The sequence below is a fragment of the Borostomias antarcticus genome, assembly GCF_949987555.1.
Source record: "Borostomias antarcticus genome assembly, chromosome: 11".
NCBI lineage: Eukaryota > Metazoa > Chordata > Actinopteri > Stomiiformes > Stomiidae > Borostomias > Borostomias antarcticus.
In genome coordinates this window covers 14588813-14611869 of record NC_140244.1, presented here as the reverse complement: position 1 = coordinate 14611869, position 23057 = coordinate 14588813, and the positions used below count along the sequence as shown (strand labels likewise).

Here is a 23057-nt window from a genome sequence, read left to right as displayed (position 1 = left end):
CTCCGTAACCAGCTGCTGTTTGCAGATGATGTGGTCCTGATGGCATCATTGGCCTGCGACCTCCAGCACTCTCTGGATAGGTTCGTAACTGAGTGTGAAGCGGCTGCGATGAGAATCAGCACTTCTAAATCTGAGGCCATGGTTCTCAGCAGGAAACCGGTGGTCTGTCCGCTTCGAGTAGGAAATTAGTCCTTACCCCAAGTGAAGGAGTTCAAGTATCTGGGGGTCTTGTTCACGAGTGAGGGAACCATGGAGAGGGAGTTTGGCTAGAGAATCGGAGCAGCTGGTGCGGTTCTGCAGTCGCTTTACCGCACTGTTGTGACGAAAAGAGAGCTGAGCCAAAAGGCAAAGCTCTCGATCTACTGGTCTATCTTCATTCCCACCCTCACCTATGGTCATGAAGGATGGGTCATGACCGAAAGAACGAGATCACGGATACAAGTGACCGAAATGAGTTTTCTCCAGAGGGTGGCTGGGGTCTCCCTGAGAGATTGGGTGAGAAGTTCAGTCATCCAGGAGAGACTCAGAGTAGAGCCGCTGCTCCTTTGCGTTGAAAGGAGCCAGTTGAGGTGGTTCGGGCACCTAGTTTGGATGCCTCCTGGGAGGTGTTCCAGGCGTGTCCGGCTGGGAGGAGGCCACGGGTAGACCTGCAAACTCTGTAGTAGTGAAAATGGTGACGACATACAAAACTAAAACCCTCTAGATTCACTGAAACTACCATGGTTAACATAAAAAGGTGGTTATAGCCAAAAGGTGACAAGTTTGCAGGTCTGCACGGGGTAGACCCAGGACTAGGGGCGGGACTACATCTCCGCACTGGCCTGTGAGCGGCTAAAGATTCCCCAGGCAGAGCTGGTTGATGCTGCTAGGGAAAGGGATGTCTGGGGCCCCCTGCTGGAACTGCTGCCTCCGCGACCTGACCCCAGATAAGCGGATGAAGATGGATGGATGGATGATGGATAGATATGGGGGAGTTATGGTATTGCAATCTGAAATATAGTCGATGGATAGCAGCTCTTAACTATAGTTGATGAACAGCAGCCTCACATAATTTGCCTCATACACTTTGCTTTCAATTCATATAATTAAATCAGTTCCTGTCTCCTACTATATAGGCTAAGATAAAATACTGAACCCCTTTTTGAAGGGCCTTACTAATCACTAAGTACCTCACTCTAAAGTATACCACAAAGTACCTCAAAATACTCCAAAGTATACCACAAAGTACTCCAAAGAATAGCGCAAAGTACTGCAAAATGCCACAAAGTACCCCAAAGTATACAGCAAAGTACCCCAAAGTGTACAGCAAAGTACCCCAGAGTATACCATGTAGTACCGCAAAGGACCCCAAAGTATACCACAAAGTACTGCAAAGTACTCCAAAGCATACTGCAAAGTATCTCAGTATACCACAAAGTACCACACATTACCACACATTACTGCAAAGTATGGGTAAGTACCTCAATGTATACCACAAAGTACTACAAAGTACCGCAAAGTATAACATGAAGTACCCTAAGTATACTGCAAAGTACTGCAAAGTACCACAAAGTACCCCAAAGTATACCTCTAAGTACCGCAAAGTACTCCAAAGCACACCACAAAGTACCTCAAAGTATCTTGCAAAGTATCGCAAAGTACCCCAACGTTTACTGCAAACTACAGCAAAATATCCAAGTACCTCAAAGTACCCCAAAGTATACTGCAGAGTACTGCAAAGTATGGCTGTGTACCCCAAAGTATACCACAAAGTACTGCAAAGTATACCAGAGTAGCCCAAAGTATACCACAAAGTATCTCAAAGCACCCCAAAGTATACTGCAAAGTATCATAAGACATACTAAAGTATACACAAGTACCACAAAGGACCCTAACAGTATTATTCATTCGCTTTTTTAGATTATTACATTATCAGTCAAGTATTACGTTACCAGTTTTGAAAAAAAAGACCCACCTGATAATGTAATAACTTGACCAATATTGTAATAAGGTATTACATTATCAGAAAAATGGTATTACATTATCAGTCAGGAAATTGTATTACATTATTGGTTAAGTTATTACATTATCAGGTTTTATTACATTTTCGATTGAGTTAAGTCAAACTTTTATTACATTATCAGGCGTTATTACATTATCAGTTAATTATTACATTATCGGGTGCTACAAGGCCTATATTGGTAGCCTATTGCCAAAAGAACCAATTGTTGCCGAGGCACATTTCTGAGTAGGCTAGGCTATTTAAAATCAACGAGAATGACAGTTCAATGACACAATGACATATAGCTAGAAACGTACCCGTGTCAAATGGTTCGACATGCTGGTCGTAGCCGAGTGATATGCAAAGTCCCGTTTGCATAGCTTGCATTTAACTTTCTTTTTATTGTCTGACAGCTCGAAATGCTGCCAGACCTTAGACGTTTTCTGAGACATTGTTAGCTAATGTTAACTCTCTTCTTTCGCGTCTGTGGCCGACCCCGTCACACGCCAGAGTGAAATGGTTGCACGCCGCATTTCAAGTGATGCTCGTTATAAATACAGCCTGCCCTACCACATTATATTATGAATTTGAATTTATGTATTCATTTCTAATTGAGATAAGCTTCTACATGTTATAGCCTATTCAATTAATAGCATACAAATGAAAAAAAAAAAAAAAAGACCCTTTAGAAACCTTAGGTATATAGAATCTCCAGGTACAGTATATACCCTTTAGAAACCTTAGGTATATAGAATCTCCAGGTACAGTATATACCCTTTAGAAACCTTAGGTATATAGAATCTCCAGGTACAGTATATACCCTTTAGAAACCTTAGGTATATAGAATCTTCAGGTACAGTATATACCCTTAAAAAAACTCAGGTACAGTATATAGAATCTTCAGGTATATACGTGACCTTGTACAGAACAGAGAACAATTCCTTGTAGTTTCTCTGTGTTTTATCATGTGTCATGGCACCAGCCTGGCTTATGTGCATGGCTGGCTTGTTTCTGTGCAGGACTGGTAGGATGGAAGCTAGTCATGCCACTGAAATAGCTGTGAATTGAAATGACATGATACACAATAAGAGCGGGATAGCCAGTTAGCTCATGAACAACTAGCAGCAGCTTCCATGACATTAATGGTAGCGGTCAGTGGCTAAAGCAGTTACACTGATGATAACATAAAGTCATCCCTACCGGGTCTAGGGATGGATATTGATAATGACAGGAATCGATAGTGGAATCGTTAAGGATTTTGGCTAACGATTCCAAGGAATCGATTCACTGGGAACCGGTTCTCAACAAGAACCGGTTTTCGATGCGCATCCCTAACCGGGTCTTGAACCCCAGTCTCCCAGATGGGGGTCCAATGCTCTGACCACTACTCTACTTGTGCAGTGGAGATCGGCGGGTGGGTTTTGGTGTCCTTCTTCCAGTCCCTAGTGTGGGTTGGGGTTAGAATAAGGGCTGGGGTTGGGACAGGATCTGACCTATAAGGCAAGGGGTAAAGGTTGGAGTAAAAGCATGAACATGTGGAGGTTTGGGGTATAGTCCCATAAAGTCATCCCCACCTGGTCTTCAACCCCAGTCTCCAGGATGGGAGTCCAATTCGCCTTATTCACCTCAGCTGCCATATTGGTCAGTCTGACGTAATTAGGGGTGCGGATGCGGAAGTGCCCGTTGCCTTCAATGTTAAAAGTTCGCTGTAAAAACATCACTTCAAGAACCAAAATAGTCAAAATAACAGACTCCGATTGTTTTTCACTGCCGTTGTTTTCGCGTTTGGAAATACATCAGAGTGAATGCAGCTGATGGCTAACTATGGTTCATTAACCTCCATGTATTTCCAAACGCGAAAACAACGGCAGTGAAAAACAATCAGAGTCTGGTAATGATGAGTTTGTAACCCCGATAGTGTATTCAGCCTGTTATTTTGACTATTTCGGTTCTTGAAGTGGTGTTTTTACAGCGAACTTTTAACACTGAAGTCAACTGACCAATATGGCTGCCAGGTGAATAAGGCGAATGCTCTCACCACTACTCTACTTGTGCAGTGGAGATCGGCAGGTTGATTTTGGTGTCCTTCTTGATTTTGGTGTGCTGGGACTACTGCCTCTTGTGGTGCCAACAGAGAGATGCAGGCCAACATTGTCCGGAGTAACGGAGGGAGGGAGGGAGTGATAACCAGACAAATGCTATACTAGGTGTGCTGGCTTACAGCCACGCACAAAAACACTATGACTTCTGGTCTAGGCTGCGTAGGGTCAAGCTGAGAGAGAGAGAGAGAGAGAGAAAGAGAGAGAGAGAGAGAGAGAGAGAGAGAGAGAGAGAGGGAGAGAGAGAGGGAGGGAGACAGTGTGTGTGTGTGTGTGTGGGAGTAGAGTCTGAGGCCCTGCATGTCTCTGATCCTGCCCCCCCCCCCCCTCCCCCAAGTCGGCTATCTAGCGATCAGCATTTAATCAGAGAGGATGATGGGTAAGGAGATCACTGGGTCAGCTTTGCCAGTTTGGGTGACAGAGCTTCAAAGGGTTGTGCGCCACTAAGCCCAACACTGTGAGTCTGTGACATTCTGAACCACACACAGATCGGACTGTCCAACATTGGGGACTTTTTTGGTCTAAGTTTGGAAGTGAAATTAGATGGATAGTTTCACTGAGAAAATAATAAATAAGGCATAAGATGGTCCTCCAAATGTCTCACTTCCCTACACTCCCGTATGAGCCTCTGTATGCCTTACTGCTGAACACAGTAAAGAGACACGCGAGTGTTCAGCGCTGCTCCCTGAACCTTTCCTGACCCCGGTTCTGAAGAGGCCCTTAAAGGCCAGCGCTCTGAGGAACGGGGTGGACCATCATGAACATACCTTGGTAAATGTCATGTGTTCCAGCACTCATGGCCCTGGGGAATTTATTAAAGCAGTATTATACTGCATTATATCAGAAGCACAGAAATATACGCATCTAAAACCAGTTAAAGATGAGGTGTTGAATGTTCAAAGCCATACACTGTGTGCTAGACTTGAGATTGAATTTCAAACTGGGGCTTTAATGTACGAGAGTGATTTAAGAGATCATGAGTTTGACTCAGGGAAAGGTTAAGGGGTCAAAGGGTCAGAGGTCAAGGTGTGACTGTGACTGACCTCCGTGGATGCCCTCGAGGGGGTAGAAGAAGGCCACCAGCAGGTTCATCAACACAGCCAGGTTAAAGGAGACGTTGCTCCACAAGGACATGTTCCTGGAGCACCAGTACAACACTGGCTGGGCTGGAGAGAGAGGGAGAGAGAGATAGAGAGAGAGAGAGAGAGAGAGAGAGAGAGGGGGAGAGAGAGAGAGAGAGAGGGGGGGGGGGGGAGGGAGGGAGAGGGAGAGAGAGAGAGAGGGAGGGAGAGAGGGACATGCCGTTAGAAATGTACAAAGTACACACTCTATTGTTGTGAGACTGCACCATTGCCACACCGTTACACACTGGTGATAACATGATTAGCTAGAACACAGCCCCAACTGTAGCATCACAAACTATCAGCTGGAGGTCACAGGTCAGAACAGGAGTAACAAACTGGGCCTCCAGGCATGTCACTGTGACCTTTGCGCCACTGTCTGTCCCCAACAGCTGACAAACAAATGTGACACTTTTAAAAGCAGCTATTCTGGTGTGGCGTCTGTTTCACTCTTGTTTTATAGGAAAAGAGGAAACAGACCCAGGGACTTTTCTCTCTTTGACTGAGACATCAAGTTTGTGTGGGTATGCGCTTATCTACGTGGATGCTGTGTGTGTGTGTGTGTGTGTGTGTGTGTGTACGTATGTGTGTGTGTGTGTGTGTATGTGTGCGTGTGTTGTGTGTGTTTACGTGCAAGTGCGCCATAGCTCTGAGTCTGATTCATAAAGATACAGATGTTTCATGGCTCAGAGGAAATGGAAAGCCCCTACCCACTGACAGACAGGAAACACACACACACGCATCAAACCCTACACTCAGCCAAAACACACACACACACACACCGCAGCCAAAACGCATACACACGCATACACACACAGAAGACACGAAGACACACACACGCGCACACACTTACAGTCTCATAAGGCCTATAGTATTGTGAAGTCTTAACCAAATCATTGATTACATCTCAACACATACTTTAAATAAAGCAGAACATAAAATACAATAGCATGGCATTACAGTATTACAGTCATACCAGAAACATCTTTGATACCATTCCTCCTTCTCTAAACTCAATCTAATCTCCAATGTGAGGAAGTGAAGTGAGTGACATGGCTATCATTCAGAGACATGATCTACCTGGGAGGTTCATTCAGAGACATGATCTACCTGGGAGGTTCATTCAGAGACATGATCTACCTGGGAGGTTCATTCAGAGACATGATCTACCTGGGAGGTTCATTCAGAGACATGATCTACCTGGGAGGTTCATTTAGAGACATGATCTACCTGGGAGGTTCATTCAGAGACATGATCTACCTGGGAGGTTCATTCAGAGACATGATCTACCTGGGAGGTTCATTCAGAGACATGATCTACCTGGGAGGTTCATTCAGAGACATGATCTACCTGGGAGGTTCATTCAGAGACATGATCTACCTGGGAGGTTCATTCAGAGACATGATCTACCTCGGAGTTTCTTCTGCCAGTTCATCTCGTTGAAGAGGTCCTCGGCGCGGAGGAAGAAGTCGTTGATCTTGCTGCCCTGCTCGTCTCTCTCGGTCGTGTAGTAAATCCGCAGCTTGGACTCGCGGGTCAGGAACTCGCAGATGTTGGGCACCGGGAACACAATCTCCTCCATGGTGCGGTCATGACGCACTATCTGAGAGCAGGCACACACCGGTCACCGTCAGTCACCTCCACGCCTCAGGGCCAGACACGGGAGAGTCCTGTGGCTAGACTGGCTACTTTAACCCCAGGCTTTGGAGACCTCCAGCTACTTTAACCCCAGGCTTTGGAGGCCTCCACCAGAGGCCTCATATCAGATTAGGAGGCAGGTAGGAAGTAGAATGGATATGGTCAGTAAGGCTTTGTGGTCAGTGGTGTGTTGATGGAGCAGGTGTTCTCTGACCTCGATCTGGGCGGTGTGTTTGGCGTAGTACTCCAGGGCCTCGTCTCCCTCTCCGCTGGTGCCCCCAGGCTTCAGCATGGCCTGCAGCTCCTTGTTGTGGCGCGCCAACTACACAACCCAGGGCAGAGGGCAATAACACCAGACTGCAACACTGACTGAGTTGTCCAGAGAATGACACTTATGGTAAATGGACTGCACTTATATAGTGCTTTTATCCAAAGTGCTTTACATTCATTCACCCATTCACACACCGATGGTGGCAGCTGCCATGCAAGGTGCTAGCCTGCTCGTTGGAAGCAATTTGGGGTTCAGTGTCTTTGCCCAAGGACACTTCGACATGTGGACAGGAGGAGCCGGGATTCGAACCGCCGACCCTCCGATGGTTTGACAGCCCACTCTACCTCCTGAGCCACAGCCGTCCCTGTCAGATGTATTTGGGGGGGAAGGGGGGGGGGCTGTTCTTTTAACCCTACCTGGTGTGCCAGGATGTAGATATTGTGGCCTACGTTCCTGGGGGAGGCGGCATCGTGCTCCTCCTCCTCGCCGTTCTCCTCCTCCTCCTCTGGGTCCTCAAACTCCACCTCCCCCTGCAGGTAGGCCTTCTTTATCACCTCCACCTGGAGCACACACACCAACGCCACCATCTTAAAAACCTTCTTGATCACCTCCACCTGGAGCACACACACCAGCGCCACCATCTTAAAAGCACTTCTAAAGAACTTGTTCACAGGGAGTGAAAAGAAGAAGAATACATTTGACATTCGTGGTTAACGTCTGGAGATGTGATGAAGAGAGCAAAAAGGTAGAGCAGATTTGACGTGTGTGCTAACATGCTTTATTCAACAGGTAGTTCCCACCTCGCCATCTGATTGGTTAAGAGCCGTTGTACAGTATATACCACGATATACCACGGGAAAAGCCTCTTTACCGTTGTATGTGAAATATTACTGCACCAATTATGGTTTCTCCTCAAGAAAAATGGAAACATTCAATGTCAATTTTGAGTGGTTCTATCCGTCCGGTGGCCTACCACTATGGTTTATCATCACCACTTTTTCAATTTGCAGTTGCACAGCAAAGGTAGACTACACTTCTTTCATGGCTAGCTAGGTTGGTCGGGAGTAATGGTTTGGTTGCTAGGGCTAATTGTTTGTCGTTTTGAAACTCCATAGCAACGTGATAGTTTTAGGAACTACGGCTGTGTCCGAAATGCCTGCTACCTGTATATAGCAGGCGAGAAGTAGCATGCTACTTCAAAACTGTGCCTGCTACCTCTCACCTGCTATTCTCGCCTGCTATTATATTATTATATTATTATAATATATTATAATAATAATAATAATATTATAATATTATTATATTATATTGGCGAAAAAAACTGCAAAAAACGTTGCATAGTTCAGAGCATGCTATTCCGGAACTACGTCACTGTTCAGCAAAATTTTCAGGACAGCTGTCATGGCTGACACTGGTGACTGTCAGGCAGGGCCGAGCGAAGGAGTTTTTAAATCTAAGTATTGACTTAATTTGTTGATTAAAAAAATATTTTTTCTGTCAGATATCTTAGTTATAACGACACAGAGCTACAACTAGTAGCCCTGTGGCCATGGAAACGCAACGTTACTGGCTAAGTTAGCCAGCCAGTGGAGCGTAACGACGTAACCTATGCATTCCCGTCACCTGACTCGAGTAGCATGCTACATTTTCTCGCCTGCTATATCGTTTTTGTGGAGTAGTAGGTACTATATAGCATGCTACTTCTCACCTGCTATATAGCAGGTAGCAGGTAGCAGGCATTTCGGACACAGCCTACCTCTCTTGGCGGAGTTCAGTAAAATCAATATTATACAACGGTTAGTCCTATCATTGTGTTTTTTCAAAACAACTGAACATTCCATCCAATGCATCTGTTGCTTGGCAACCCTTTTGTTAAGCAAACTATTTTGCTCGGCGGAATTGAGTGAATGATGCTTAGTTTTGAATAAATGTTAATATTTTACATTGCTGTGTGTTTATTTTACACTAATAGCTGTAGTAACTGTTGTATAAAAGCAATAAACCACGAGAGGCTGTGTGTTATAGTGATTTTATAACAACTAGGGGGGTTTTAGGCACTGCGCTTCGCGTCGGGTCGCGTCGTCAGTAGAGATGTGATGATGACACAGCAAAAAGGAAGAAGAGATTGAACATGTGTGGTGATGTACAGTATGGATACCTTATGGAGACGTGATGAGAGATTTGACATGTGTGTTAACGTGTGGAGATGTGATGAGAGATTTGACATGTGTGTTAACGTGTGGAGATGTGATGAGAGATTTGACATGTGTGTTAACGTGTGGAGATGTGATTTAGAGATTTGACATGTGTGTTAACGTGTGGAGATGTGATGAGAGATTTGACCTGTGTGTTAACGTGTGGAGATGTGATGAGAGATTTGACCTGTGTGTTAACGTGTGGAGATGTGATGAGAGATTTGACATGTGTGTTAACGTGTGGAGATGTGATTTAGAGATTTGACATGTGTGTTAACGTGTGGAGATGTGATGAGAGATTTGACCTGTGTGTTAACGTGTGGAGATGTGATGAGAGATTTGACACGTGTGGTAATGTGTGGAGATGTGATGAAGAGATGTGATGGTAACGTGTGGAGATGTGATGAAGAGATGTGATGGTAACGTGTGGAGATGTGATGAAGAGACAGAAGATCCTCACCAGCTCCTTGGGCCTCATGTTGTACAGGATCCTCTCCGCATTCTCACTGTCATGGCGGCTTTCCATGATAGCCAGGAGCAGCTTGGAGGCATTGTTCTAGGAGAGAGAGAGAGAGAGAGAGAGAGAGAGAGAGAGAGAGAGAGAGAGAGAGAGAGAGAGAAAGGGGGGGTTGAGAGAAAAGCCAGAGAGAGACAGGGGAAGAGAGGGGGAGAGGCAGGAAGAGAGGAAGAAAGTTCCTATTATTCTTAGTCATGAGGTCCCCCTGAATATGAAGACAGAATCATTTTAAGCTCTTTCTGTTTCTCCTTCCAACAAAAGCAGACAGGATCCCCGGTGCTTGGGGAGAACGCTCTCAGCAGATATTTGGTTTGGCAGGACAGCCGCTAGCTCAGTCAGGATGAATGAGTTGTCCAGCTTTCACAGAAGCAAGCAGACTGCTTGTGAAATTCCACCCAGGGGTAAAAAGTAGCCACTGTTGCCCAGTGTGAAGCCCCAAATCCCAAACCTTAAATCCCAGCCCCAGCCCCAGCCAAGAAACCTAGTCCAAGTCTTAGGTTAAGATTCAGCTCCAAGCCCCAAGCCCCAAGCCCCAAGCTCTAGTACCTAGCTCCCCAGCACACATCCCCTAAAGCACACACCCCCTAAAGCACACACCCCCTAAAGCACACACCCCCTAAAGCACACATCCCCTAAAGCACACACCCCCTAAAGCACACACCCCCTAAAGCACACATCCCCTAAAGCACACATCCCCCAGCCCCTAGCCCCCCAGTCCCCCAGTCCCCTATCCCCCTAGCCCCAGCAGCCCCCCAGTCCCCTAGCCCCAGTAGCCCCTCCCACCTTGAGCTCCAGCACCAGGTCCATCCTCTTCTTCCCCAGCGGGTTGATGTCATTCAGGATCAGGGCGATGATGATGTCGATGCCGTTGGACTCGTGAGTGGCGATGCAGTTCTAGACGGAACGTGGACGCGGTACAGAATGACACCTGTCAGTGTGTTTCCATGCCAACGCTACCATGACATCCACATCAAGATCACTGACTAAAGCGCCACTTATGATCTTAAAGCCCCATTATGTAGCGGTCCAGTTTTGTGCACTTTAGCGGCCCCTAAAGGCCACTAGAGCCATTACAACCGCAGTACCGTTGTCGTAGAACGCTGAGAGACGCCTGTTCCGCCTCTCACATGCATTTGTTGACAACTGACAAGCTGAGGAAAACTGAGTCTGCCGGCAAATTTGAAGAGGTGAGCTAAAGATAAAGCAGAACGTTCATGCGAGAGTAAACTGCGGTTCGCGGTCAAAAGTTACATAGTGCAAATACAGGCCGCCGGACCCCTCTGTGGGAATGGAAGTGGTGCTGTTGTCACTATAATAATCCAGCACACCAATAGATCGACTTTGAAACTGATATTTTAAGATGAAATCAACAACATAGTGGGTCTTTAAGGGAAGGTGGTCTATAGGTCGGACCCAGTAACTAGTATTTCCTGATGGTCCAGATGCTTATCTGGGCGTGTTTGTGCCGGTTCCACGCCGTGCCCACCTGGTTCTCATGGCAGGGGCCCTGGCAGTACTCAGTCAGGCTCTCCACCGTCTGGTTGATGAGCGCCACGTTCTTCTCGTTGATGTAGAGGCCCAGCAGGCCCAGCCCCCCCGTGGTGCTGCCGCAGATGCAGTCCAGGAACTGCAGCGTCTCGCACACCAGGTTGTAGTTGTTCTTGTTGTTCTGACAGCGCAGGAAGTTCTGGAGGGACAAGATTCAAAGAACTTTATTGGTCCGTCTGTCTGTATGCAGTCGAGAGGGGGACTACAGTCTGTCTTTAGTCTTAGACTAATATGCCAATGGAAACTCCTCGTTTAAAGAGAGTCTTTGTCCATGTCTTATCTGCCGTATGGGACAGGTGTGCGCCCCCTGTAGGCGGGCGAGCTGACCTGCAGGTCCCGGTTGTGGTTCTCGCACAGCAGCTGGAGGAAGCGCAGGATGGGCTGCATGATGACGATGATGAAGCTCATCTCCCCATCGTCCTGGCTCTTGTCCCCGGCGCTGGGCTGGCCATCGGCGGCCGAGAAGTGGTCTTCGGGGTCGGCCTCGCGGCGGTAGGAGTTGAAGGCCTTCTTGGTGGCGGAGGAGGCCTCCAGCAGCTGCTCCCGCACGTCCTCGGTCACCACCACCGCCGAGTCTTTGGCTGCACGGAACGCCAGTTCAACACAACTTATACAACGGTTAGTTCTGGTTCTTGATTCTGATTGGCTGGAAGCCGTGTTGAAATACTTTTTATACAACGGTTAGTTCTGGTTCTTCATTCTGATTCTGATACTTTTTAACCGCATATCATTCCATTTTCAGTATTAATGCGCCTCCCATTTGATCCAATGCATTGTAGTTGTTGCTTGGCAACCCATTTGTTAGGGGAACTATTTTGCGCCGCGGAATTGAGGGAATGATGCTTCGTTTTGAATAAATGTTAATATTTTACATTGCTGTGTGTCTATTTTACACTAATAGCTGTGTGTCACTATAACACACGGCCTCTCGTGGTTTATTACTTAATTTAATCATCGACAGTCACATCACGTCTCTCTGAAGTCATTTGGACGCACACAAACGCAGGGAGAGGAGGAGGGGATCTGAGGCTTAACTGAGCTAAACTGGTCACCAAACAAGCCGACACACAAACAAAACCTAGGAGTGAACCCCAACCTCTTCAGGAACGACCCCTGACCTTTCTTGCGGACGGGCATGTCCTTGTCCTGGGCGTCGTCGTCTCTCTTCCTGTTGCCCAGGTCGCTGGTGTTGACGGTCACCGTGGCCTTGATCTCCAGCTGGGCCAGCTTCATACGGTCGTTGAACACCCGGAAGAACTTCTCCGACTTCTTGTCCTCCGTCAGGCGACAGAAGAACGAACGCTGAGGGCGAGAGGGAGGGGGGCAGTGACTTTATATGAAACCACAACAGAAAAATAAGAATAAGGCTTCTGCTTTGTCCCTGTTTGTGTACAATTATGAATGGCATGTAGTGCTTGCCAGTTCAAAATCAAGACAGAAACCGGATCTGTTAAAAGCATTTTTATTCCAATAGACTCTGTAACTGCTCCTCCGAATCACACAGATTGGTATTCATACAGTCAGAATAATCAGTTGGTTCCACCAGGTGAATGCAGGCCAGGTTAGGGTTAGGGTTAATAATCAGTTGGTTCCACCAGGTGAATGCAGGCCAGGTTAAGGTTAGGGTTAGGGTTAATAATCAGTTGGTTCCACCAGGTGAATGCAGGCCAGGTTAGGGTTAGGGTTAATAATCAGTTGGTTCCAGCAGGTGAATGCAGGCCAGGTAATATTTAAACAGTTGCCCTCAGTGAATCACCATGGAGATCACCTCGAGTTACCGGCGCTGTCACTTGATCTACTCAATGATCCATTCCTGCCCTGGGGACCGAGCACAGGGTCACTACACTGGGGACACACCACAGACTCACTACACTGGGGACCTGCTCCTACTGACACACCACAGACTCACTACACTGGGGACCAGCTCCTACTGACACACCACAGACCCACTACACTGGGGACCAGCTCCTACTGACACACCACAGACCCACTACACTGGGGACCAGCTCCTACTGACACACCACAGACTCACTACACTGGGGACCTGCTCCTACTGACACACCACAGACCCACTACACTGGGGACCAGCTCCTACTGACACACCACAGACCCACTACACTGGGGACCAGCTCCTACTGACACACCACAGGGCCACTACACTGGGGACCAGCTCCTAGTGACACACCACAGGGCCACTACACTGGGGACCAGCTCCTACTGACACACCACAGACCCACTACACTGGGGACCAGCTCCTACTGACACACCACAGGGCCACTACACTGGGGACCAGCTCCTAGTGACACACCACAGGGCCACTACACTGGGGACCAGCTCCTACTGACACACCACAGACTCACTACACTGGGGACCTGCTCCTACTGACACACCACAGACTCACTACACTGGGGACCAGCTCCTACTCTACAGGGACAGGGGCTCTGGGGACTAGCTCCTACTCTGCAGGGACAGGGACAGGGGCTCTGGGGACCAGCTCCTACTCTGCAGGGACAGGGACAAGGATAGGGGTTCAAGTCACTACTCCACCTCAGTGAAAACCAGAGAAAAGACACGATGCTGCGTTGGATTTGTCTGGTAAGTGATGAGGTGGGAGAGACAGAGAGCGCCGTCGCCCGATGTCACCCTGGTACAGTAGACAACAACAGCTTGGATCCAAGATGGACCTGAGTTAGCTTCGTGTGCTGAACCAGTAGATAACGCACTAGTATTTTGCGCACACAAAAGAGGTTGCGGACATGTCCTCAGATAACAGTTGGGGAATACTGTGTGTACGACTGATTTAATGAGACACAAATAAGACAGAAATGCTAATAAAACAGTAAAACTAAAGTTTCACTTAGTTACACAGGGAGCTGCCATCTTGTTCACGACTTCCAGAGTGAACTGGGGGTAGGAGCGAGTGGTACGAGTTCACAAGCAGAGAAAACAAGTTGTGAGGGGCGTTCCAGTTAAAACGGCGAGTAGTATCTCGTGAATCACGACTTCACGAGCCAAATGGAACGCAGCAGCGCTCCAGAGGTCAGGGGTTATACCGGGCCGCCGCGTGGATAACAGAGATGGCCAGACGTGAGCTCTGTCATGTCAGGGGGGGTGTTTTCCCCTCCCTGCGCAGTGTTACGGGTGTCCCAGTAAGAACGGGGTCAGGCCAAACCAGCGCACTTTCTAACCCCGAGAGACTGCCATGGATCCAGCCTGGCCCACTTACCTACAGGGCTGCTGCCTGCATTATGTAACAGCTCTGCTCCCTGCTGCCTGCTAGGAGACTTCCTCTCCCTCTCTCCCTCTCTTCCTCTCTCTCCCTCTTCCTCTCTCTCTCCCTCTCTCTTTCTAGTGGGCCAAACAATAAAACCAGCCCTGTCACAGCAGACATGAAAAACCACACGAGGGAGAGAGAGGGAGGGGGAGGGGGAGAGGGATGGAGAGGCCCACTTGCACAGAAAGAGGGAGAGAGAGAGCAGAGGTCTGCGAGAGAAAGAGGAGCCGGAGAGAGAGAATGTTATCAGCTGTATCTGGGGTAGTTCTGAAAACCTGTTGCATAACCTGCTGTCTATCCAGGTTAGACGTGAACTTTGTGAAACTGGATGTGTGTGTGTGGGGGGGGGAAGGGGGGGGGGCTCATTAAGAATCAAACGTTAAACAAACAGCTATCTGTGAACAGAATGTTCTGTGCATGCATGCTCTGCTGCACGCTGAGGAGAGAGAGGGAGGCGGTCACTCAGGTGGAGGAAACGAAGGCAGTCGTCCGCTAGACAACTACACACAGACACACACGTGTCCATTCGGGTTTTGGACAGACGAAAGAGGCCTGCCTGTCAGGCATATCCCTCAGCCCTTTCTTGGACCGTGCACTGCCTACAGTCTACTGCTCCCTCACCCCCAATCCTCTGTTTGTGTTCAGGCCGCAGGACCCCGCTGGCTCAGCACCTAGAGCCAGAGGACAGGACAACCCAGCACAGTCCCCCCCCCCAGCGCTCGCCCCCCTACCCAGCACAGTCCCCCCCCCAGCGCTCGCCCCCCTACCCAGCACAGTCCCCCCCCCAGCGCTCGCCCCCCTACCCAGCACAGTCCCCCCCCCAGCGCTCGCCCCCCTACCCAGCACAGTCCCCCCCCAGCGCTCGCCTCCCGACCCTCTTCCCAAACAATGACATAACAGCCTGCGCCTGTGTCCCCCAGCTGCAGATTCCAGAGCCCCACCCTCCTCTGCCACCACGGAGCAGCGGCCTCCGGCACGTACACACTGGACCGGAGAGAGGAGCGGAGGGGGGGGGGGAGTGAGGGGAAGGGGGGAGGGAGTGAGGGAGGGGGGGGAGGGAGTGAGGGAGGGGGGGGGGGGGAGGGAGGGAGGGGGGTGTTGGACGGGGACCGATGTAATAAATAACTTGATGACTGGATGGATGGTGCAGGAGGGGGGATTAACTGAACCTCTGGCAACCCACTCACAGCTCACAAGTCACTGCAGGGAGGGGGGGGGCGGTGATGTCCATGCCTCTCTCTCTCTCTCTTTCCATCCCTCTCGCTCTCTGCTCACATAACTGTCCTCCAGCCCAGGCGTGGGTGGGACGCTGGGGGGGGGGGGGGGAGCAGGGCACGCACACCCAGTAGACTGATCCAACTAGAGACAAGTGCTCTTCACAGACCCCCCCCCCCCCGGCCTCTCCCTCGTCCCCCTCCACCTCCCCCCATCCCTGGAGAGCTGAACGGCTTACATAACACACACAGGCACACACATGTACGTGCACACACAGGCAGAACAGAACAGAACACACACGTACGTGCACACACAGGCAGAACAGAACACACACACACACACGTACGTGCACACACAGGCAGAACAGAACACACACACACATGCACGTGCACACACAGGCAAAACAGAACACACACACATGCACACACAGGCAGAACAGAACACACACACACGTTCATAGTAAAGAACAAGAACACACAGGCCAGGGAACACACCCATGCCACAAGTACGCGTACGTACGCACGCACGCGCGCACGCGCACACACACACACACACACACACACACACACACACACACACACACACACACACACACACACACACACACACACACACACACACACAGAGAGGGTGCCTGTAGAATTAGGTCAGCTTCCTCCATCAACACATGCAGGCACATACCCCTTCCACTTTTGGCGGATGGACACCCGCCCACACACACAGGCCCCTACCCCCCCAGCGCCCCCCCTAGCACACACACACACACACATACACACACACACAGCAGCACGCACATACTGTATGCACACACGCACACACCCTACAATACAGTTCTCTAAAAAAAACAAAAACAAAACAGCTACACTACACAGACAACTTTTTTCTCCTTATGTAATCAGATCCATTTTCCACTCCCCGTCTCCCCTACCTCTTGTGCTGCTGTGCTCACCGCTAGGCTAGGCTAACCTCACAGTTCTCATCGCTAGGCTAGGCTAACCCCCACAGTTCCCACCACTAAGCTAGGCTAACCCCCACAGTTCTCACTGCTAGGCTAGGCTAACCCCACAGTTCTCACCGCTAGGCTAGGCCAACCCCCACAGTTCTCACCACTAAGCTAGGCTAACCCCCACAGTTCTCACTGCTAGGCTAGGCTAACCCCACAGTTCTCACCGCTAGGCTAGGCCAACCCCCACAGTTCTCACTGCTAGGCTAGGTTAACCCCACAGTTCTCACCGCTAGGCTAACCTCACAGTTATCATCTCTAGGCTAACCCCACAGTTCTCACCGCTAGGCTAGGCTAACCCCACAGTTCTCACTGCTAGGCTAACCACACAGTTCTCACCACTAGGCTAGGCCAACCCCACAGTTCTTACCGCTAGGCTAGGCTACTGTAACCCCACAGTTCTCACCGCTAGGCTAGGCTAATCCCACAGTTCTCACTGCTAGGCTATACCACACAGTTCTCACCACTAGGCTAGGCTAACCCCACAGTTCCAGTGAGAGCCACAGCCTACCCTGTCTCAGCTGGCACCAGGGGCTGCTGGGTTTGGCAGGTCTGTTGCAGGAGGATCAAGCTGGTTACACTAGGTTAGGTTAGAGTAATTAGTATTCACAGTGGTGTGGATGGTCTACTGCAAGTTTGTGTGTGTGTTGTGAGGGGGGGTAGGTATCGTGGCTACAGTAGGTTAATTGAAGATTGTAGGCTAGTAGTCAGGATGCGCACTGATGTTCTACATATTTATAGCACAAAATATAACTACACTACAACTGCACTACAGACTAACTACCAGAACACTGCATACTAACTTTTTCCATGCTAATGCCTAGTAGCATTAGAACGCTACTTGAGCTCAACTGAATCCTCCAGGGATGCGGAGACACGGAACATGAGGGTCTTGCTTCTACAGTGTCTGGAGACCCTCTCCACCCTTCAGAACACCGGCTTCACAGACGCCTCAACCAGCCGCCGGGGTTCTGAGAGCTCTCGGGGAAGGACAGCGGACAGAGGTTTGACGCTGAAGGATGAAGTAACGCACGGTGGAGGAGTGGAGATTAGCGTGGAGTGATGGTTAGAAAGAGAGAGAGAGGGCGGAGGAGAGAGGGACATGTGTCTCAGGGGCCCCCTGTAGTGTTAGGTAAACAAAGAGCCTGTCTGTATCCATGGAGACGGACCCGGGGTGGAATGGGAGAGGGAGGGAGCGAGGAACGGAGGGGCGGGGGTGGACAGCTCTGAAAAACAAGGTCACAGCGCTTTCCCTTCTCTCCTTCCGTTCCGCCACTTGGCATCAACAAAGGGATGTTATATAACAGCTATTTATACCCGCTCCCTCCCTCCCTCCCTCCCTCCATCCCTCTCTTTCGTCAGGCAGCGCCGCACGCCGACCAAATGGAGTTTCGTCTCTCCTCGTCTCTCGCTCTTTCTTTCCTCCCTCTGCTCCTTCGTTCATCCCTGGATCTGCTTCTCAGAGCCGTTACTCCGCCCCTCTCTCTCTCTCTCTCCCTCCCTCTCTCTCTCTCTCACTCCCTCTCTCTCTCTCTCCCTCTCTCTCTCTGTCTCTCTCTCTATCCCTCTCTCTATCCCTCTCTCTATCCCTCTCTCTCTCTCCCTCTCTCTCTCTCTCCCTCTCTCTCCCTCTCTCTCTCCCTCCCTCCCTGGCTGTTACATCACAGTGGAATCCCTGCTCAGTCAGACCTCCAGACCTGGGCTGCTCTCCCCCCTGACTCTGCCTGGTGTCCATCCTCAGGAGGGTCAGACTCGCTGACCCGAGCCAGTACCCGGCTGGGGCTGGACCTCCCCTCGTTATGGGCTAAGATGAGCCTTTACTGCCGTGGCCTCCGCCCCTCTCCCTCTCAGTCTGGGGTTCCTGGGGAACGGGCCGAGGGCAGCGCCACCAGCGGCCGGACCGGAGGGAAGGGCGGCAAGGGTCACTGAGTCACAACGCCCGTCCACCCATCCCGTCCACCCAGCCGTCCACCCAGCCCGTCCACCCAGATGTCCACCCAGCCCATCCACCCAGATGTCCACCCAGCCCGTCCACCCATCCCGTCCACCCAGCCGTCCACCCAGATGTCTATCCAGATGTCCACCCAGCCCATCCACCCAGATGTCCACCCAGATGTCCAGCCTGTCCACCCAGCCCGTCCACCCAGCCCGTCCACCCAGCCTGTCCACCCAGCCCGTCCACCCAGATGTCCACCCAGCCCGTCCACCCAGCCCATCCACCCAGCCCGTCCACCCAGCCCGTCCACCCAGCCCGTCCACCCAGATGTCCACCCAGCCCGTCCACCCAGCCCATCCACCCAGCCCGTCCACCCAGATGTCCACCCAGCCCGTCCACCCAGATGTCCACCCAGATGTCCACCCAGCCCGTCCACCCAGCCCATCCACCCAGCCCGTCCACCCAGATGTCCACCCAGCCCGTCCACCCAGATGTCCACCCAGATGTCCACCCAGCCCCCCCGGCTGCTGAAGCAGGAAGCCAGACTGTCAAAGGAACCACAGTGTCACAGATCACATTTTTAAAAAAGCGTTAGTGTCTGTGTGTGTGTGCGTGTGTGTGTATGTGTGTGTGTGCGCGTGCGTGCATGTGTGTGTATGGTCAGGTCTATTTCTGCGCGGTATGTAGGTCATGAGCTAATGGTTAACCAGGGGCCTGGTATCCACGGCATCAGCCCTGAACAGGTGCACGCCTCAACACGTCAACACAAGCAGGACAGATAACAGATGCCTCATATTGTCCCTCCTTCCAAAAAGAGATGGGCGAGACAAAGATGGCCGCCTCTGTATTCTTCTCTCTAACAGGAGACTTTAACCAGGTTATCAGTTTGAGAGCTGAAACCTGTATTTGTGGAAATGACAGGACCAGAGAGCAGATGACTACTGTAGTATCTACCCTTTAAAACAATAATGCATTTGGATTTGTAGTCTATTAAGTCATGAAGGTGCTACAATTGAATAATAGTATTTTTTTAATCCTCAAAAATAAATTGTAAGGTGAGTTTTCTTTGTGTGAAAAGACTCAAGTCTGACCTCTGACCTCTGTAGAACTCTTCCCCTGAACAAATTAAACATGTTGGAGGGAGAGCTCCAATTTCTCTTTCAGCCTTCTCCCTCCACCTTCTCCTCCTCCTCCTCCTCTTCCCAGTCCCTCCTCCCTCTCTCCCCCACTGCCCCAGTTCCGGAGGCCCAGCATGACCCAGTTTAGGCTGGGAGAGGGGGGGGCGGAGAGAGAGGGAGGGAGAGTGCCGGAGAGATAGAGAGAGAGGGATGCAGAGAGGGAGGAAGAGTCCAGGGGAAAGAGAGAGAGAGAGAGAGGGAGAGAGAGAGGGAGCGAGGATGGAGGTAGGAATGTTTTGAAGCCTGAGACATTCCTCATTGTTCATTCACACAGGCCTTATGTAACGCGGGCGGGCGGGGTCACGTGACGGGGCTCTGCATGGTCCTCTTTGCCAGAGCGCCGTCTTCACTCTGAGCTCATTATGCAAGATGCTGCTTACGCAACAGACAGACAGGCGGGTGGACAGACAGGTTGACATACTGTACAGATGGCTAGACAGATAGACAGACAGACAGCGAGACAGACAGAAGGGTAGACAGACAGATGGGTAGACAGACAGGCGGGCCACTGACTAGCTAGACAGACCGGGGGGCAGACCAACAGAAAGACAGACAGACAGACAGACAGACAGACAGACAGACAGACAGACAGACAGACAGACAGACAGAAAGACAGAAAGACAGCGAGGGGAGGGATAGACATGCAACCGGGCAGATGAAAAGAGGGGGAGAGAGAGAGAGAGAGAGAGAGAGAGGGAGAGAGAGAGAGAGAGAGAGAGAGAGAGAGAGGGAGAGAGAGAGAGAGAGAGAAAGACAGACAGACAGATACAGGCAGAGAGCAGACAGACAGGCACACACACACAGACATATGTGCATGCAGACACACAGACACACTCTCAGTGCAAAGAGCTGCAAAGAGGTTAGGCATACGTCATGTTGGTTGCCAAAGTAACCATTTACCAAGCCATTCTCTAACTGAGGATGGGGGAGATGGGGGGAGGAGGGGGAGGAGGAGAGGGAGGAGAGAGGATAGACAAGAGAGGAGAGAGAGGGAGGAGAGGAGAGATGAGGGAGGAGAGAGAGGAGAGATGAGAGGGAGGGGAGGAAAGATGAGAGGGAGGAGAGGAGAGAGAGGAAAGAGACAAGAGAGAAGAGGGAGGAGAGGAAAGAGGAGAGGGAGGAGAGGAGAGAGAGGAGAGGAGAGAGGAGAGAGACAAGGGAGGAGAGAGAGGAGAGAGACAAGAGGGGAGAGAGGAGAGGAGAGGAGAGGAGAGGAGAGGAGAGGAGAGGAGAGGAGAGGAGAGGAGAGGAGAGGAGAGGAGAGGAGAGGAGAGGAGAGGAGAGGAGAGGAGAGGAGAGGGAGGAGAGGAAGGGTGATTGTGGTAGTGTAGTGGGGGAGGAGGAGAGGGAGGAGAGGAAGGGTGATTGTGGTAGTGTAGTGGGGGAGAAGGAGAGGGAGGAGAGGAAGGGTGATTGTGGTAGTGTAGTGGGGGAGGAGGAGAGTGAGGAGAGGAAGGGTGATTGTGGTAGTGTAGTGGGGGAGGAGGAGAGGGAGGAGAGGAAGGGTGATTGTGGTAGTGCAGTGGGGGAGAAGGAGAGGGAGGAGAGGAAGGGTGATTGTGGTAGTGTAGTGGGGGAGGAGGAGAGGGAGGAGAGGAAGGGTGATTGTGGTAGTGTAGTGGGGGAGGAGGAGAGACATTCTGAACTATAGTGAACACATATAGGTGCCTGCTGTCCTGTACACAATGACAGCCTGTGTATGATAGAGCACCCTCCTCTCAACACACACGCACACACACACACGCACACACACCTGGATGGTAGTGTTCCCTCCCTCCAGCAGGGCGATGGCGAGCAGGATGCTCTCCTGGAAGACGCGGTCGCTGGTGGTGTTCATGATGAGGTCGATGACCAGGTCAGACGCCCCCTCCTTGTCCAGGTGACACTGCACCTCCGCCAGGCCCATCTCCCCCCGGACCAGCGCCCCGGGACCGCCCACACCTGGGGGAGGAGGGGGGGGGGGGTGTGTGAGTGTGTGTGAGAGTTCTACTGGGGGTTATTGCCAGTTCAGTTTCATACATGTATGATCGCTGTAGGTACACAGTAATTACTGTCCATTGCAATTGTATTGTTAATATGTAGTTGAACTTCAAGTTCAAGTTCACTTTATTTGTTGTCCCCATAGGGCGATTTTGATTACAGCACACGTAAATCATACATCATCACAGCTAAAAACAGCACAACAGGAACAGATTGTCAATGAGAGTGAATATCATTTACTGTGACAGGTAACAAACTCAACCAAATAAATATGTAGTTCATTTTGGTATTTTCATAATCAGTGTCATTGACCAAGCTCTTCATCCTGTGAGCTACTGAACTACAGTTGTCTAGTCAGGCAGACAGGCAGGTGGATAGACAGGCAGACACCGACAGACAGACAGTGTGTAGGCCTAGACAGGATTCATACAGACAAACAGTTTTGAGTTAAATGACGGGAGTCTTCGCTTGCAAGACAACAGTAGACTTCTAACACCTCGGACAGCGGTAGGGCCAGAGCCATGCTGCAGCCTACAGGAGAGGTGCAGTAACATTACATCGGGCGAAAGCTGCGACTAATTCACCCAGCAATACCAAACATGTCCTGCTCGCTCGCACGTGCGCAGCACAGAGCCATGACATGCATTCATGGGCGGAGGTCTGTGCTCTCCGAACACCACTTCTAGTTCAGAACATGTACTCAGCAAAAACGTTAATGTTCCTTTGGGAGCAGTTCCCACCACTGCCCACGGTGGGAAATGAAGTGGGAAATGAAGTGGGAAGTGGGAAACAAAGTGAAAAGAACAAAAGCGAAGAGTAGAGTGGAGCTGAGGTAAAACGCAGTGGAAAGATGCCCCATGTGGGCTGGATCAGTTCTGAACCTGAGCCTGGGCTCCACAGCAGCTGCAAAACAGCCCTTCACACAGGAAGCACCACCCTCACCTAGCAACAGCTAAAAGTGGATCAGAGAGGGGAGGGGGGGACTTCCTGTCTGGGTCTGGTGCTCATGGGAGAGACGCTGAAGCAAGAGCCTGGGTGACATCTCTCTCTCCTTCCTGGGGACGACAGCGCTCCATCTACTCCAGGATTTACTGGTATCAG

General features: G+C 50.5%; 1 protein-coding gene across 2 annotated transcripts in view; it reads right to left on the bottom strand.

Annotated features, from left to right (window-relative positions):
* itpr1a (inositol 1,4,5-trisphosphate receptor, type 1a) overlaps positions 1–23057 on the bottom strand; it is a 154159-nt gene that overhangs the window by 26941 nt on the left and 104161 nt on the right. For both annotated transcript variants that reach the window (XM_084446279.1, XM_084446280.1), the window contains 10 exons: positions 21730–21917; positions 12489–12672; positions 11698–11951; positions 11309–11509; positions 10606–10716; positions 9766–9861; positions 7527–7670; positions 7054–7161; positions 6612–6804; positions 5124–5246 (listed from right to left, as the gene is read on the bottom strand). In XM_084446279.1, the coding sequence (XP_084302405.1) occupies positions 5124–5246; positions 6612–6804; positions 7054–7161; positions 7527–7670; positions 9766–9861; positions 10606–10716; positions 11309–11509; positions 11698–11951; positions 12489–12672; positions 21730–21917 (1602 nt within the window). The remainder of the gene's footprint in view (positions 1–5123; positions 5247–6611; positions 6805–7053; positions 7162–7526; positions 7671–9765; positions 9862–10605; positions 10717–11308; positions 11510–11697; positions 11952–12488; positions 12673–21729; positions 21918–23057) is intronic.